At 37.4% G+C, this 18,688-nt stretch overlaps 1 protein-coding gene across 1 annotated transcript in view; it reads right to left on the reverse strand.

The window, feature by feature from the left end:
- Positions 1-5,029: 5,029 nt before the first annotated feature.
- AKAIN1 (A-kinase anchor inhibitor 1) overlaps positions 5,030-18,688 on the reverse strand; it is a 34,174-nt gene continuing 20,515 nt past the window's right edge. The window contains exon 3 of the mRNA XM_014522604.2: positions 5,030-5,479. Within this exon, the coding sequence (XP_014378090.1) occupies positions 5,292-5,479 (188 nt within the window). The 3' untranslated portion in view covers positions 5,030-5,291. The remainder of the gene's footprint in view (positions 5,480-18,688) is intronic.

Here is an 18,688-nt window from a genome sequence, read left to right on the forward strand (position 1 = left end):
GGGGCCTATAGTAGTGGCATCTGAAATTGGGATATGTCAGGTAAAATTCTTAAGTAGGACTGGTGATTATGGTTTAGTCACTAAGTTCTTCAGAAATCAGAATACACAGAGGACAAGCAGATATTGAGAAGGGGAATTAAATAAAAACAACAATGTAGGCCAGCCTAGACCAGAGTCAACTATCCTGTTGCCCTGCTCAACATCCTACAAATCTCACACTTTTTATATTGCATCACAAATATCTTTCACACAAGGTACCTCATCAGTGACTCTCAATTCATCCTGTAGGCTCTGTAGCCTTCTGTTGCAATGCTGCCACCATTTTCTCTATCCCTTTGCAAGGATGTGGCAGAAACATTCATCCACTACCCTTTCAAGAGTTCTGGCCTCTTTGGTAGCCGAACCATGCTTAGCAATTCCTGGCTCCGTTCTTAAATAGCCAGAAGGGATGGAGCCAGAACAGGCCCACAACATTAAAGGCCTGATGCTGCTCAAGCACCTTTGTAATGATGCTCATGATCATGGTTCACTGACATCTGGTATGATATAAGCTAACTGTGGATTGGTTAAGGAGACAGGTGACTGTCTTGGGCCCCAGTGAGAAAATCCTGATTCGACTGGGGAGTTTGGACAGGGTTCAGATCCAGATCTCTATTCAATGATCAGATTTTGTCTTTGTCCTTGATAGCAGAAAAACAAAGGTTTATGGGGTTCTGTGGGGCAGCCTTACATCTGCCATAGAATGGGGCTTTGGAACAGTCTTGATCTCTGGTAAACTATTACTTCAATGGGCAGTTTGGTCACTTAACATCTATGTATCCATGGTATACCAGGTCCACACAATGCAAGAACTGCAACCACAGGAATGATAAATATCTTGGTGCATACATTACAGGACAGGGTGCTGATAGAGGGAAACAGAGAGATGGAGATGCCAATTTGCCTTTCAAAGTTCATGGGAGGAAAAAGTAGCAAGAAGGAAGAGGTGATAAAAGTTGTAGTTAAGGAACTAGTGGGAGAACATTGTTATAGGTACCTAAATGTTATGATTAAAAAGACATTATTAAATAACAAGTTGAATAAAAGGAAAGCAATATTAATGACGTACATGGAGGGAATGATTTAGAGGATAAAAGGATATAGTAAAACCATCACACAGAATGGGCATGTCTTCATCTGGATTGGTTCTTACTGTTCTAATGTGTGTATGTGTATACTTTTTAGTTAAGACTTAAGGGCCATTATATATTTAGGGGTGTTCTTATAAGAATGTTGGCTTGTTTGATTTTACTAGATATGCATTTAGGAAGTTTAGTGTTGTTATGATTGACAACTTTGGAAACCTGTGGGCTAGGTTGGTTCTGTAGTGTGATACACAAGTGTTTCCTATGTCCCTTGTGATACAAAGTTTTACTAAAAGAAATCAGCAGATGTGCAGGAGGCAAATTATATGATTAAACACAGGAAGGGTTTGGCCATAACTTCCTTACAGGACCAGTTTCATTTTAACCAAGAGTTTATACGTTGCAATCAGTACCTTGAATTGAATCCAAGATCAGGCAGGGAACGTGACAAGGCTTCAGTAGACTGATGTAATATTCTCCTTCCATCTCACAACACGAGCCAAGCAGCTGCATTCTACATACATTGTGAATTCTGTATGGTTTTCAGTTACAGATACATGCAGAAAACATTTTATGGGCATGTTGATATTTCTGAATCAGCAGAGTCCATACGTATATTTTACAAATTTGCAGCTATCAGCTTACATCAGATTTTAAACTTCTCAGTACACAAAAAAGTTGTGTTTTTGCCGCTTTTACTTTCAGCTTTAGTCTTGAGCAAATGCAAATAGGTTGCATTGTTTTAAATGGTCTAATGTAAGTAAAGAGACCATCTGCCACACACCGTTGAAAAATGTTTCCTTTCTTTCATAACATTAATTTGTAGCTGCAGCTTGTTCTGCATAAATATTTAATGAACAGAAAAGGAAAAGTATGCTGTAAAGTCCCTGAAGTGCTAGTCAAATAAGTAAAAAAAGTGAACTAGTATTTTTTTAGTCTTGGATTAGCAAGTCCATACATGAAACCCAATTAAATTCTAAAAGGACAAAAATTCTACAAAAGCAAGTATTAGGAGAATGAAACACTTCCATTTTTAAGCAAGCAAAACAGAACCACAACCTGACTAATGAGAATAACTTGAAAGGAAACTCTGCTTTTGAAAGTCCCTTTGCTACTGTGAGCAGGAATATATTACCAGAGGACCACTTCTTAACCCACTAAGCACCTGGTTGTACAAACAGCTGTGTGGTTATGGATCCCTGTATTTTCACAAAGACTAGTTTTGGTCAGTGAGGTGAGGCAAGAGCCTGTGGGTCTACTCTGATAGATTCTATCCCCAAATCAGGGCATAAATGGATAACCTGTGGTTTGTAGCACGTGCCACATTTTTTCAAGCACATATTCTATCCCGAGTGATTTCATTTCTAAAATGTGAATAACCTTTGTCAGTTTAACTTAAAAAATCCTTTACTAGAGTGTATTAATTCATTGACATTTGTATTTGATGTTACCACATACAAAAGGACACTAAGATAATTTGCATATGTTTATTACTGTGGATAGAAATTCCATTTTCAGGTGCTGTTGTGATATTGGAAAGCCAGTTAGACATTGAAAAAAAAGACTTGAATTAACATGTTGTCTGCCCAGCTTATGATTTTATGAACAATTATGCAAGATATTTTAACTCTAGCTGCAATATTCAGTTTAGGTCTTAATAAAATCTATATGCAATATAATTAGTGTGTTGCCAAATTATGAACAAATGTATGGATATATCTCACACCAGAAATTAAACATAACTTGTTGTCATATCTTAGTCTTAGGTTGAGTGCTTAGGTTGAGCTCTACATTTATCTTCCCCCGGTCTCTTTTCTAGCACTCTGAAAAAGTTGTCTAGGGAATCTGAACATTGCTTTCCTTTTTCCCCATCCATTCAAGTTGCGCAACACAAAACATTTCTTGGTTAAAAAGACAATGTAAAAACAACTTTATAATAAATGGAAAATGCCACCTTCAGTGCTAAAATCTTTCCAGCTTATCATCATATCATAAATAGTCCCTGCCTGCTCACAAACTTGACCATTAACTCTTGAGCCAGCTCTTTAAACTTTCTGAGAGATTAGTAAGATATTGATTGCCTAGAAAGGAGCCATCCCTCAACCCAAGGCTAGCACTTGTGATCTACTAACTTGTGCCTTCTCTTAGGTTTTGGATGTTTCACTCGGAAAATTTACATGGTAAAATGCACTATGATATGAGCAAGAGAAGGCTATTTAGAGTTTGTCCAATTTTTCATATTTTAAGGGCTAAGAAATACTAGTTTTATCATTTGGAATTATTTTTCTTTGCCTGTTGAAATAGATTAGAATAGATTAAGTTACCTAAGTAAAATAAGATATATTATTATCTGGTGTAAATAATCAGTTAAAGACATTACAACCATGCAGATTTAGGAGGTTAGCATTACAGCATGTGTGGATATTAAGAAGTTAAGACTTCAGCCACTAGAAAGACCCCTGAAGGTTTTCAGCACTAGCTGTGGGATGTGCTGTGTAATTGCCAATTCATCCATAAACCAAAAGATTCTTTAAGAAACTTATCCATGAGTAGCAAAGGCAGTTAGAAAAGCTAGTCTCCCCTTCTCCAAATGAAATAGTTCTACGTAGACTATGACTCGCAGCCATTGGCCGTGTCCAGATGTGCCAGGGCATGCACCTGCAGTGGCACAAATACTAGCAGCACAAATATGGTGTGGGACACACTTTCCTGCTGTGGGCAAACTGCCCTTGTCCAGCTCCTCCTGACCCCTGGCATGCTGGAGTAGCCAGAGTAGAAATGGAGTATAGAGTCACTCTGGATGGCAGCCAGAGTGTCTCACTGGAGGACCAAACCTCCATTTGTGCCAGTGCACGCTATTGTAGCATGTGCTGTGCCGCTTTTTTTCCTAGCACTTTTTTTTTGCTACCTGGAAATCCCAGAAGCAAATTTTGTCCCCACACTGCAAATTTGCAGCATGGGCCATGTTTTAACATTCCACGCATGTAGTTTGTGGCTCCACAAATCACACGCCCCTGCTTGTCATTGTGTCCACTAATATAGACATTTTGTTGAGGCAACTGTATAGGTCATTCCTTGACCTGAATAACCTGTTCTTCATGTCATCGGCACAAGAATACAACCTACATTTTAACTGCTGAGCATAAATTGAAAGTAGTATTGAATACATTTTTCCCATGGCTATTGTGCACTTCTACAGCAATTTGGTATTAGAATGTAAGGGAATTTAAGTACCAACCCCAACCAAGTGTACTGCCATCTAAGTGAATTTATGTGAAAATTGTACAGAGCTGAAGTTATTTTAGACCCAGCAAATGGGAAATGACTATAATGCCCAGATTAATTCACAGCGTATTTTCATCCACCAGAATTTTCATAAATTTTAAATTAAAAATCTTTAAATATTTTAGACAGTTTTAATTCTTATAAATATAAGCATAGATATGTTTGCAAAATCAAAGGAAGAGTTAGGCACCTGTATAATACCTCCTCTGTCTTCTTTTAATATTGACAAAACGAAAAGGCACAAATGACTTTTGTGCAGATTAAATATTTAGATCAGCTTCAAGATACTTAAAAAAAAGGACAACCCAGTAGTTCTAGATCATAGTTCTAGACCTTACACTTTCTTGGGTTGAAATTACATTAGTTCTTGGAAGTTTCCAATTCCATTTTACTGCTCCTATTTTGTGCAGCCCAGCCTCAATGAAAAAAAATACGGACTCATGTTTCAAGCTCTTCTCCAGCACGCCACAACACATAGTTCAGTTGACACAGATAATCCTTGGGAAGCCCATAACTGTATGAAGATATCTGCCTGTTGAATAGACACAGATGAAGCACACAACATTCATACAGAAATGCAGTAACAACAAGCTTTTGAATATAAAACTGTATCTTTAGAGAAGATTGTGCTTGAAACTACTTGTATAGCTATAGTATTGTTTTCTGTTATGTTTAAGAGGCACTGCATAAATATGAAGTTAGTCACCTAATGCACTTAATATTTCTCAGCTGAGGACTATTGCAGTTTTACTCTAGGTCTAGGTGCTGATTATACTTTGGTTTGCTTTACAGTAGTAACATTGCACTGGCAACAACAGCTGATACTAAAAGGAAGGCTGGAATTACTTCAAACTGGAGGACCAGAACAAAGGGTTCATGCCTTTACTTCTTTTCATGTTTCTTGGTTAATTCCCCTCTTTCTAGCTGGAGGCTCACACTGCTATTTATTTTCTTCTCCTTTTGCTGATTCTCCTGGGAGACTTGTTGTACAGCTTGTAGGATAGCAGCTTGCACTATCTGCTTGCTGGCATTTTGCAACCTCACTTCTTGTTCATTTCCAGGTTTCTCACCTATCAAGGAAAAAATGTAAATGTAAAAAAAATGCTCCTACAAACGAATTAAATGTGCAAGGAAAAACTTCTTAACAATCTGTTAATAGAAAGGTACCCCCTGCCTGCCCTGCCTTCTGCCCTAAAACTGATAGTGTCCCTTCCCATGTGTTTCCACTTGACTTGTTAAACTCTTGGCTGGCTCTGCAGCTATTCTTTATGAAGGGAACCTGCTAGTTGGTTTGGGGGAAAAATTGCAAATAGATAGGACTTCTTTAAGTTACAGCAATTAGTGTGGTTTCAGTCCAAGAGTAGCTTGTTTGGCACATGACAGATTCTCCATTGTGTTTCTTGAGCTTAGGGGGACACTTAGGAAAAATCTCTTAGAAAATCTGATGGTTACAGAAAGAAGAACTTCAGAGTGGATTAAAAATTGCATAAAAGCCTCCATCCCATGTGCAAACAGAAACTTTTGCATGCACACACCAGAGCTGTTTTATCCACCCCTGAACTTCAAAATTTTTGCATCTTGTGATCAAATCCCTCTCATTCTTTTTTGTTGCTAATGTCAGATTGCTACACACCAGCTTTAACAATGCTCATATGCCCCAGGAAGGAAGCATGTTCAAGGTTATCATACTACTGTAAATCTTTGAACCAATAATTCTCACTTGCTTTGTTCCCATATCCTTGCAAAAAAATGATGAGGTGTTATTGTAAAGCTAACCCACTAAATGCTTGATTCTGCTTACATTTAACAGACCTGAGTCAGTAGTTCCACTTAGGTCAATGAAGTTACACAGGTGTAAAATGGAGTTTAGTGAAAGTAGAATCAGATACTTGGCAGGAAACTGAAGCCGCGTCTCTCATGAACTAAAGGAGAGCAATGGCAGCGTGGTCAATAAGGTATATTGGAGGAAAATCTTAGACTGTGGAGAAAGTGTATTAGTTATCACTTGCCCTGAACTGTTTGCAGGGGGAGAGGTTCAAGACACATATGAAAATGTTCCTTTCTAGATTATTTTTCTACAGCAACTATCCTTTTATTACTCAAATCACCCCTTTTGCTTATTCACCTGAAAAAAATCACAGCACTGACAATATCTTAGGAAAATTTACCCAAGGAAGATTTTTTTAATCCCTCTCCCCCCCAGGAGCTATGGTTGTTTTTAATTCTTCGATAGTGTCTTACAGTACACTACTTCTGTTTCTACCTAAAGACCCATGACTTTTCATTTTCATCTATGAAATTTTGACTACTATTTTGCAATGGATATTTTATATAGTAGCTGTACAAGTGGGTGCACAGCCTTTATCTTTAGGGTTCAACTTCATCTCCTCACACAGGTATGCAATCAAATGTGATGCATGTTGATACATGATCACATAACTTATGGGAGAACATCAGAGATTATAAGGACATGTTGCATAAATAAAGGCTATGCATTTTAAAGAAGAAAGAAAGTCAGGGGTTAAAAGTTTAAGGTTCTGGTTTACAAGGAGAGCAATTTCAGCAAACATAAATACAACATATGCTCTTTATAAGATGTTTTTGTTTGCCTTTTCATAAACAGTGTTTAACATAATCTTCTTAAGAAATGTCTGAGTATTAATTTAAAATTCTTGATTAAAGATACAAGGATTAATTTCTCAGATCTAAGTACAATTTTAATTTATGTAAATATTTCTAAGGCTGAATTAACTTTCAAGCAAATTAGTATTTTTAAAATGCATATTGATAGTACTTAGGTATATTTTCCATCCAGAACATTTGTCATAGTTTTTATGAATACATACATTTGGATTAGAAGACTCAGCCTTTAATAGAAACATCTTTATTAACCTCTGTTCTAGTGTGTTAGATGATGTATTATGCTACTTATTTGCACAAGGTGGCACAACAGTTTTGATCTTCACACGATTTAGTCTGAATAGAGATGTGCATATGAACAAAATATTCTGCAGTGTAAAAAAAACAATTTAAATCATTTAATGACAAACACTAAAATGAGATTCAGAAATCAACAACTGAAAGCTCAAATGAAATTTCAAACCAGGATGGAAGTGTGGGTAAAAGAAACTATGATTAAGTGAAAACTAACTTAACCTCTTCATGTATAATATTAATAGAGGCAGAGAAGAGAATATGTAATTGAAGTATGGTTTAAAGTGGCATAATTGTTTTATATCTTTATGGAAACAGTTACAAGGTATTGACCGTACTGAACTTGTTAACAACCTCTTGACAAATGGGCTCCTACATGAATATGAAGTTTGTTGCAGGATCAGGTCCTTAGTTTGCAACACCCTTGGTTTGCCCTGATGGAAAAGGACTTAACAGGGATGTTATTTTCATTAACTCACTTTAAATTGCCCAGCCTGGGCCTGATGGTATGTGGCCATGCAGTGCACAGACTCGAAGGAAGAGTTTCAAGTTGTCGAGCACCAGTTCATTGTATCTTAAAGTTCAGTAAATAATTCATAATGTAGGAAAGCAAGAATGGGTATGACAGGCCAAAATAATTGTCAACCTTGAAGCTGAAATCCCTACTTAGTTGGGGGGGGTATGCTGCAGGGGAGTTTGTCATGGCTTAGGAAACTGCAGCTAGATGCAAGCAACATTATGACAATTATTGAAGTAAAGGAAAGCTTTACTTGACCAGGACATAAAGAACAGTTACTTCAGACATAATCTCTTCTGCACATCTCTCTAATGTTACACCTTTGAGAGAGATTGTACCCTTGGTTTTACTTCCCAGATTAGTGGCAGCCCTGCTTCAGTACATCATAGATAGGCAAAAGGATTTAATTTAGTCTTGATGAATTGTGTTTGGGGTATCACAGATAACCTAAATCATTTATAAATAGGCAAATTGAGTTATCATAACTGAATGCCACAAAACTATTTACCTTAGTTACTTAAAAGAGGCCATTAAAGGAGTTGCATTTAGTCAGGAAACTTAAAGCAGAAGTTAATCCCATCATTTCTCTGTTTGCCAAAGTTCAGCCTTTGGTTTCTCTTCATACTGCATATTCCAAATAATTTGGTGTTTATTAGGAGGAGATGTTAACTTTTTATTATTTTCAATAATTTCCCCGTAATATCAGAAAAATTAAACTAGTTCCATGGCGGCAGTGCTTTAGAATTTGGTCTCACCCATGAGTATCAGGAATGTTGTTGTAGTTTCATGCTGAAACAGCATGAAACTACAGTTGCCTTGTAGGGTTGTGTTGTAGCCTCTTTGCTCTTCTTTTTAGCAGTCAACTTCTTGCTTGAGTGGGTGAACCAAATACACTGTAATGGGTGCTGTGAAGTGGCGGCTTTTTCTTTCTTTTTTTTGCTAAGAGGAGTGAAACAGAACTGTCGTTTATAAAAGCTTCTGGTTTCAGTAATGCTTCCTTATATTCCTTTTTGCTTGTAACCCCAATTATAAAGAAATGGAAGGTATTTTACCTGTTTTAACATATTTTATAATTTTATCTCTGAAAAAGAAAGGCTACGTCTATACCAAACTCGTGATTTGTACAAAGAATTGTGTCCTGTGAGGAAACAGTCCTATTGATTAGAAATCATTTGATCAAAAGTCATACTCTCAATCTGCCTGCATAGTTCATTCACAACTTGAAGTGTATTCAAATAGTGTATAGTGAAATTGTATATAAAAAGCACAAATGCTAATATTTGATGCTTATATTCCAAAGTATAGCATAAAAAACAAGTGTATAAAGAATTAAAAGAAAATGGAAGTGTTAAAAGTTTTGTTGAGTCTGTACACCTACATCTGGGGGTTTTATGATCCAGGGTATTATCATTGCTGACACACATTCATAGTTGTTAGGGCCGGAGTGACCTCAGTAGGTCATCAAGTCCAACCCCTTGCCCTGGGCAGGAAAGAGCGCTCAGGTCAGATGACATGAGATGCATCAGATTCTTTCCTCAGGTAAGAAAGCAGAAAAACAGAAACCTCTTGAAATGTCTTTAATTAGCCAGAGCATCTCATTTAATAAAATATCCAATACAAATAAGTTATATTCTTCAAACATCAAGAGTATAGAAATTAAGATATTTTTAAAACTGTAAGAGCCAGGTGAGTTTGTAATGATCTATCGTAATAACACAGTATAATTACAGAATAATTACAGTAATTATTAATGATTTTTGCATCAGTTCTGATGTCCCCCGTCCCTCTAATTCCTGAGAATGAAGAGCTGTGCTTTGGTTTCTAGGTTTGCAACAGCAGCTGGAAGAGTGATATTTCCCTCTACCCACCAGACTAATATTTGGAAAACCTTACTAAAGGCTCTTCCCTAGGGTATTTTGTAACGTGTATCATGATTCTGTAGACATAACTCACAGCAAAAGATAAAAAAGCTTCTGCATTAATTGCAAATTTAATTTGTTTCAATACTGAAAACCCAACCAAAATTAGTAGATTTTGAGAAGAGATTTAAAGGTTTCCTGGAGTCATAAATCAGGGCATGGATTAGTCATGTTGACCGCTGACAGACATAGACCCCTCCCAAACAGCATTTTACTTCCAGCTTGGCATGCCCCTTCACCAGGGGTGGGCAATTATTTCGGGCGGAGGGCCACTTACTGAGTTTTGGCAAGCCTTCGAGGGCCGTATGACAAGCAGTCAGGGGCAGATAAATATTAATTTTCTAAATTTTTTAGGGGTCCCATGGACCAGATGGAATGGCCTGGAGGGCCACATCCAGCCCACAGGCCGTATTTTGCCCCTACACTGAGTACAGCGCATGCCCAGAAGAGGAACCACATCAGCTTGACCTGGCTCCCCAGCATCTGTGTATAGATGGCACGCTTCAGCAGGGCCTTTTCATCTTTTATCTTTTATCTAATAGCTGATTCAGTGAGGCTTTTATCAATCAGCTATTAAAGAAAAGTGCCAAAAAGCCTCGGTGAAGTATGCAATCTATACAAACCCTTGGGAGGCAGACCAAACTGATGTGGTTCCTCTTCTGGCAAAGCGCTATTTTTTTTTCGCCATGTTTATCAGTGCTCGTTGATTTTATATTATGACTGAATGTGGCAGTCACCAGTGTCCTAAACATACCAACACGCACATGCATACTTAACTTGACACATGAATAATCAATTCCATTAGGTTGCTTGCAGGAACAAGGGCAGGTTTTAGCTAAATCTCTTTGTAGAAGCCAATAACAAGAGATCTGGTTGTAGGCTTTAGAGATAAAGTGTAAATTATGTAGATACAGTAACAAATTTATTTTTCTTTTTATTAAAGGTCTGTCTAATATTGACACTCTGTCTATTTTCTAGAGGGTCACAAAGCTATGACTTACGGTGGAATATCTTGGGACAAGACTAGTTAATCTGATGCCCAGAGGAAGGGGAAAAAGATATTTAAGATATCAAAAATACTTACAAGTAGTTTCATAATGTGGGGCAATTATTTGTCCAAAAGAGTCCACAAGATCATCTACTCTGGCTGCTGTTAGACACAACAGCCACAAAGCACCCTAAAAATAAATCCTTCAAGCTAAGGAGACAAGGGTACCACCAATGCCTTGGCTACTAAAACGGCAACAGATTGTGTTAGGTTAAAGTACGCTCTGATGTTTCTAGATAGAGGAGGAAGTAAGAAAACCACTGTGATCCTTACCAGTTTGACATAGGAAAAAAATTCTTTCTGGTTTCAAACCTGGCAGTCAGACCAGCCAGTCAGACACCCAAGAGATTTTTGGCACACCACCGCCTAAAGTCATGTTGAGCTATGGCTAATATTCAGTGCTTCAAGGGAAGGTTGGAGGGTGGGGGAATCCACCACCACACAAACAGAAGCTACATAATGAATTTATGGAGGTAAAAAAATTATTGCTAGCCCCTAGCGGCAACCAGTAAAAAGCCTGAAACATGGGATTCTTCTGTGTTTACAATTAAGATTTATTGATGCATTTGTTCCTAATACTGTAATTTGGGGAAGTTTTAGCATTCCTTTTTATTAAAATATGTAGGGATATCATAACCTTAGCAGAGCCTTTGCCCTGACTTCCAGTTCTGCAACACACAGTGCAGCCAGCATGGGGAGGGGTGGTGGGGGGAGGTAATCTATGTCTATGAAAGGGCTGCTGCGCGTTACTTCCAGGAATGGGATTATGTCTCTGTGCTCCACTTCCAGAACAGGGATGGAAGTATAAGCCATCCAAAAATGTCTGATGTAATACTTTGTCATTCATATCTTTAAAAAAAGGATCTGAAAGTTGAACCTTGAATGTTCAAGTTCTAAATAAGCCAAATACACTGTTTACTAAAAATAAAACTGAGAACTCTGTCATTAATTATTCAAATCAAATGTGTTCTTACCAGAGAGTAACTAGCATAAAGAAAAATCTTATGGAAGAGAAGGATTATACTTATAATGGGTTAGGAAGTTGGAGTAAATGCCAAAAGAGGCTTGCTGGAGGCGTGACACCCTGACAAGTGGTGAATAAATACAATAATCAGCATGGATGATTTCATGTGTTCAACAGTTTTTCTGAATTAGGCATAGTCTTTTGAAATATGCATCTCACAAGAAAAAAAAAGTGTAGAGTAGATGATAGTAGGGTACTTCTTGTCTAACAGAGCTAGAAGAGAACTACTAGGCCTAATTCATCCCAGATTTCAGGGTTTCTTGTAGGTGGAGACAAAGGGTATCTTCCAATAACATTTCTACAGATACTTGTGAGGTCAGATAAAACAAAAATATAGCTTACCCACTTTGACTTTAGATAAAAACATCCTGCAGAAACCTCAAGTAGTCTACTACTAGTCAAACTTCATTTCTGCCAGTACCGATACACATCTTGTTCCAATTATAGGCTTATAACATGCAATAAATTCTTGAATTGTACAAATTACTAGAAGGAATGTTACGTTGCCTCAAATGAGACTGCCTATAGTCATATTTCACATAACTATATATAGACTCCTAATTTGTAGTTTGACCCAATATTTTGACTAACTTATCTATATTCTTAACAGAATGGACAGCATCCCAAGTCAACAAGAAGAAAGGTATATTTTAAAAGTCCAGATGTCACTATTTCTCAGTAAGTGAATTTAATTCCCATTAATGGTGCAAAACCTGACAGTATTAAAAACTGAGGTATTATTTATCCCTAGAACAACTACAGTAGACATTAGCAGAGCCATTTCCTCTAGAACAAAAACCCTCATTACTGACCTGAAGGCAAAAAATCTTTAGAGGTCAAGCTAAGTCACTCTCTTTGCTTTTTCACTGCGTACTTTTGTGTTCAGTAGATGCAGAGCCAGTGCCAAGAAGTATGCTAAAGGTAGTGTAATTCAGATACAATAAGAAGACCTAAACACGTCTCGTTCTACAGAGTTCACTGAACTTTGAACACCTGGCTAGGAGTTCCGGTAACAGATCACCTGAGGATTCAGCCTACTATTCTGGTAGAGAAAGGTTCCTTCTCCCAGTATTTTGATAAAATAGTTTTTTTCTCAAACTTGAAATATATTAACATATTTAGCACAGTACCTTGCAGTATTTGACTAAAACCATAAACAAGTTAAAACTAGGGCAGCTATTTTTGACTTGCTCTTTAGTTTTGTTGATTTCATTGCATACTTCAGTAGCTATACTATTAACCACTTACCAAGTAATCCTGTGTTGATGCAGTTCCACAGCTAGGGTAAAGCTCATAGACCACATCTACCCCAGAAAATATTTTATGAGCATGAGAAATGGATACATCCAACAAAGGGCTTAGGTTCCTGAAGTAGTTCTTAGGAGGGGCTGATGTAAGAAATATCTTCAAAACAATAGTTACAGATAAGAAATTTTCTCTGCCCTAACTAATATCTTAAAGTCTTGAGCTATTCATTTAGGAATCAGGGCAGTCATTGCAATAATATATTTAACAAATAAAAGATCATGAACTGGTCACATCCTATTACATACCAGGCCTCAACCTCAGCTTTTCAATTAGATGAGACCAGGATTATTCAGACCAGTAAGCACATCTGCTTCAGCATGCAGCTGCTGTCTTCAATTGCAGTTTAATTAGATTCCTAAAATTTGCTTCGTACAGGATGCACTTGTGATCTGCAGTGTCATTATGCAAGTTGGCTACACTATTAGCTTTAAACATTGTAAAAACAGCTGTGCTGATGAAAATCTAGTTGAAAATCTACCAGGGTTATTGCTTCAGGAAAAAGGTGGAGAAGTGAACACTGTGAATTAAAAATCCACATTATAGAGGTTATAGGAATGTGCTTATACAATGAGCCTCTTATAAAAATACTGCCAGATCTAGCTAACCCCTACCTTACTTCTCTCTTTCTCAAGATTGCATGGTCAATGTTGCATTCTATACTTGCCTACAATAGGAAGCAAACACTAGTACCTAAAGGCCTTAATATAATGGAAAAAGGAATAATAACCAATGCCTGGAGCACAGTGTTATTATACAAGGTAAGAAATTAAACACAAATGTAACTATGAGAGTGGTTAACCTTTGGAAAAAGCTACTAAGTAGTGTATTCTTTTTGATGTCTTAAAATCAAAACTAGATGCCTTTTTGCAAAACAGGCTCTAGCCAAAACACAAATCCTACTTCTGTCAAAGAAGTATTAGGTGTATTGCAAGGGTAACTGCATAAAATGCGATGGCTATATTATACAGGAGGTCAGCCTAGGTGATCTGATGGTCTCATCTGACCTTAGATTCTATGAACCCATCAGAGCAGAATTCTTGGAAGTTACTAGAATTATCTCATAAAGTCTGTTCTGGTATGCAAAGATTTTTATCAATAAAAATATATAAACTATATATAATTCATAGCGTTAGAACTTTATTTTCAAATTCACTTCTGAAACTGAAGTAATTCTCTTGCAGGAATATACATGTTATATAACATACACACATACTGATGGTTTAAAACCAAATGGTTGGAGTGATTCAAGTGAAAAATACTGTCAGAAAATGTCCTTAAAGAATGAAAGGCACTTTTTCCCCCCTTGGTGCTTAAATAAATTAAACATGACTCATTGTTTTTCTTCAACCTTTCCACATGAAAAAAGTTACCATTGGATTAAGAATCAACATGGAAGGCTAAACCTTCAAAGGCAATTTTTTTGTGAAAGTGACTGAAATAGGAGTTTTAAAAGAAAGTGTAATTCTCAATAGTACTTTAGGGTACTTCTTGTTATGTGCTTGTTAGGAACATTTGAAGGATGTGATTAAATGTTTCTTTGTGAAGGTGAAATAACTAGCCACAGTTTTATAAAGCAACAGGTAGTGGAGTAGGAATGTCACTTTCCAAAACTCATTCCTCAGTGTGGAATGAATTATGTTTATGTCTTCTCACTGCATATAAATTATCACTCTTTTCATAATTTGTACCTTGTGCTTCAAAACAAGCACCTACTTTAACAATTTTGTAGTTATTATCCTGCAAACAGAACTTTACATTGTGGAATTGCCATAATGATGGACTTCGTTGATCAGCTGTGTGTTTGCATGGATTTTTGAAGTCTAGAGTTCATTATTTTTTTCAAAAACTCCTAATAAAAACTGCTATTTGCATAGTGATGATGTAACGTTCCCTTTTGACCTGGCCTGAGACTAAAAGCTTTTTCCTCCTCTCCAACAATCCCAATTTACCTAAGACAAAGAAATAGCCAGAAAATGAAAATACATTCCTCTTAAAAAGGAAAATCTTCCAATATGATAGGAGTGCCATAAAACATCTGCACCACATGTATGATGTCAAGTGGCTACAATGTGAACTTTCCGTGTAAACTGGCTTTACAGTTCCCATACACTAATGCATGGCATCTAAATGGTCAGCAGATCAAGGAATGTAGTAAATTGTAATGAAATGAAATGGTAATTCAACTTAGATTCAATTTAGATTCAAATCAAAACAAACGTGAAAGTGTTATATTAAAACATGCCCTTTTGTTATTGGACTCGCTCCTTCACTTTCTTGCACTTTATATCATTTATATCTGTCTTAAGCAGAAGGCAGGGCAATGTGGCAACCTATAGACTAACTTGTTCAGAGGCATGAGCTTTCGTAGGCTACAGCCTGCTTTTTCAGATACTATGAACAGACTGAGAGCAGGGGTACTAAAGAGAAACTGGAAATAGAAAATACAACTCTTTCCAGTAACAGACTACCTAACTCCTATTCTCACCAAGCCATCCAGCTTTGCAATGGACCCAGATGCTAGCTGCGTCTCCTCATCAACACAGACTACAGTCACTGCACCAAACAACATGGATTATAATATATAGGGTCATTCACTTGCTCCTCTACCAATGTCAAATATGTCATAACTGTTTTATATCATTCCTATATAGTGCTGTCTACCTTGGACAGTTGGGATAATCCCTACATGAAGAATGAATGGATACCGATTTGACATCAGTTCTAGAAAAACACAAAGGCCTATAACAGAACACTTGAACCTCCCTGGATATTCCATTACTGATGCCAGAGTAGCTGTTCTTAACCAACAAAACTTTAAAAACGATCTTGAATGTGAAACTGCTGAACAAAAAAACCATCCACAGACTGGATGGTGTTAAGTATCATCTCAGCAAAGATTATGAATTCTTATTGTGTTACCTGGACCCACTTTTATAACCCCTATTTCCCTCAATGAGTTACCTGCTTTGTTTATCCCTGATGATCCCTTCAACTCAGCTTTGCCTAACTCAGAAATGGCCCCTTCTTTCCTCTCTATGTCCCTAACCTGTGCATTTAAATGACATTATGTCTTTCTATTTCATACCTCCACTCTTTACAAGTCCATTCATAGCATCTGACAAAGTAGGCTGTAGCCAAGGAAAGCTCATGCCTTTCTAAATGTGTTAGTCTATCCAGTGCCACACTGCCCTGCCCTCTGTCTAACTTCACATTAACACAGCTAACTACCTTTCTTTACTCATCTGTCTTAAGTAAATAAAAAATGGTGTAAAAAAAAAGACCATATCAGAAAGCTAGCATTTAAACCACTTTTCAGAGGTGTAAAGAAAGGATCAGGCCCATTTTCTTTTAAACACTTAATGTCGCTTCTCGTTAGGTCCAATGATAAATCCAATGTGTTTTGGTAGGAGTGCGGCATGCGGGGTGCAATAGCTAGAGAGATGGTAAATACATGTATAGGCAATAGCAATTCTCCAGAAAATAACTGTTTAGTGAATAGTCAATTAAGTCTACATTTTAAAGGTTCTACTTAAACCTGAAATAATTCCTTCCAATGAATAGTTTATGGAGGAAAAAAAGACCCACAACCACAACACACTGGTAAGTCAAGTCAGTGCTGTGCAGTAGTTTAGTCATCATCTCATTTTATTCATATGCAAAAATTTAGAGCCTTCAGCTAAACAAGATGTACTGTGTTTAAACCTATTATATATATTTTCCTGAGACCAGTGGCAACTGAATTATTATCATTTTTTATGTTAAGCCTAAGGGAATCACCACATAACCACTTAGAGTGGTTTTTGTTTCACTGTGAAAGACAAATAAATTAAATAGAATACCAGCTAATACTTCACAATGAGATAAGAGCTGAAAGCTTGAATTGAAGAATGAAGCTCCTAGCAAAAACGTAGAATTCATATTTTGTGGCATAGCTAGTATTAAAAAGCTATAGATTTACAAAATAATTTACGGCTCTTTTGTATCCACAATAGAAATAATACCAAGTCTGATTTCTGAGAAGAAAAACTGCTTAAAAATGCAGTCCACTCAAGCTTGCTCTCTCTCCATTTAGGACACTGTCAAGTTTCCATGATTGATTTATAACCTCCTATAAATCCCTATTCACTATGCTATCTACAATATGACACCAGTGGCTATGAAAGAATATTAGCAAGGAAATTAATGATTCTCCTTTATGTAATAGTAGTTTGAAAAAGAGTGATTGCATAAAACAAGTTTTTTTTCATTATGGATTAGGAGAGTGAAAAAAATGTTTTGTGTAGCAGAGTAATTATTAATGGAAGATTTGTTGTCAGTTTATTGCTATGCTTTAGAAAAAGAAAGTGGGTGTTTTCCTAATTTTAGTAGTAATCTCTTTCAGCAGTGCTCCAGTCTTATGACACTTTTTAAAAAAAATACTGGCTATGCTTAATGGTGAGAGACAGCTGAACTGTCAGATAAAAGGAATTAAGAAGAGGGCCAGTGATATTGAAAGGTGTGCTACAATAAACAGAGTCTGGTTCAGGAAGATAAACAACTTGATTCCTTGGTTTTCTTCACAATCCAAGACCATCTGTGCAGGAAAGAATCTAATTAGCAAGTAACTGGGCAGCCTGAGATACAAGACATGTTGGGATGGCTGAAAATGGGTATTTATTTCTCAGAACGCTCAGCCTTTCAACTTAATGTTAACCAGTTCCACCGTCAAAAATATTATTTTGAGTGAATCACATCCCTTAGCATCTTGAACTCCAATCTTTTCACTAACCAGGCCACCGAGTTTCTGAAGAAGGCAAAATAAACTACAGACTAGGAACTAAAAACTTGAACAACTGAACAATCTCAAGGTACCTCTTTTACATCCCTTTTGCTGACCTGGCGTTTTTGCTATGTATGTTTAAGCATGAGGTGAGAAATGGAAAGTTCCCTCTCACAAAGGCTTATATTGAAGAAGAATGATATATGATATGTGGTGTGATACAATATGATAAAAAATGATATCCTGAAGCTACCAGGTGGCCCATCCTTGTTCCTCCCCACACAAAATGGGTTGAGTTTAAGGCCACTCTAGAGCAGGGCATTGAACCAGGGTATCCACGACTCTGTGCATCTTAAGCTTACAGGGCCAGTCCTGCCAATCGGGGCTTAGTTTTGTGTTAGTGAGGCTTGATCGGAGAGAATCTCCTATCTAGCCATCCCCTTGAAATGCTCCCAGACTCAAGCATGTCCTAAGCGTCTGGCTGGCTGTACACACTGCCAGGCAAAAACTTGGGCAACCGAAGTCGCTTTGAACACTGGGAGCCAGGCGCCCAAAGCACCTAGGCGCCTTTATGATGCATCTCCCCCTCTTCCCACACCCTGGGCACAGAAGGTGCAGTCCCAGAGGTGACCTGGGTCATCTTCGGAGTTGAAACATCCCTAGGATCAATCCGCTGCCCTTCCTCGGGGGGAGGGGGGCGGGGGAAAGAAAGACAGGGCGAGCTGCCCTCTGGGGCATGGCGCACAGCCCCAGCCTCCTCTGGAGTTGCG

This window comes from Alligator sinensis, unplaced genomic scaffold (genome assembly GCF_000455745.1).
Source record: "Alligator sinensis unplaced genomic scaffold, ASM45574v1 scaffold168_1, whole genome shotgun sequence".
NCBI classification, from domain to species: domain Eukaryota; kingdom Metazoa; phylum Chordata; order Crocodylia; family Alligatoridae; genus Alligator; species Alligator sinensis.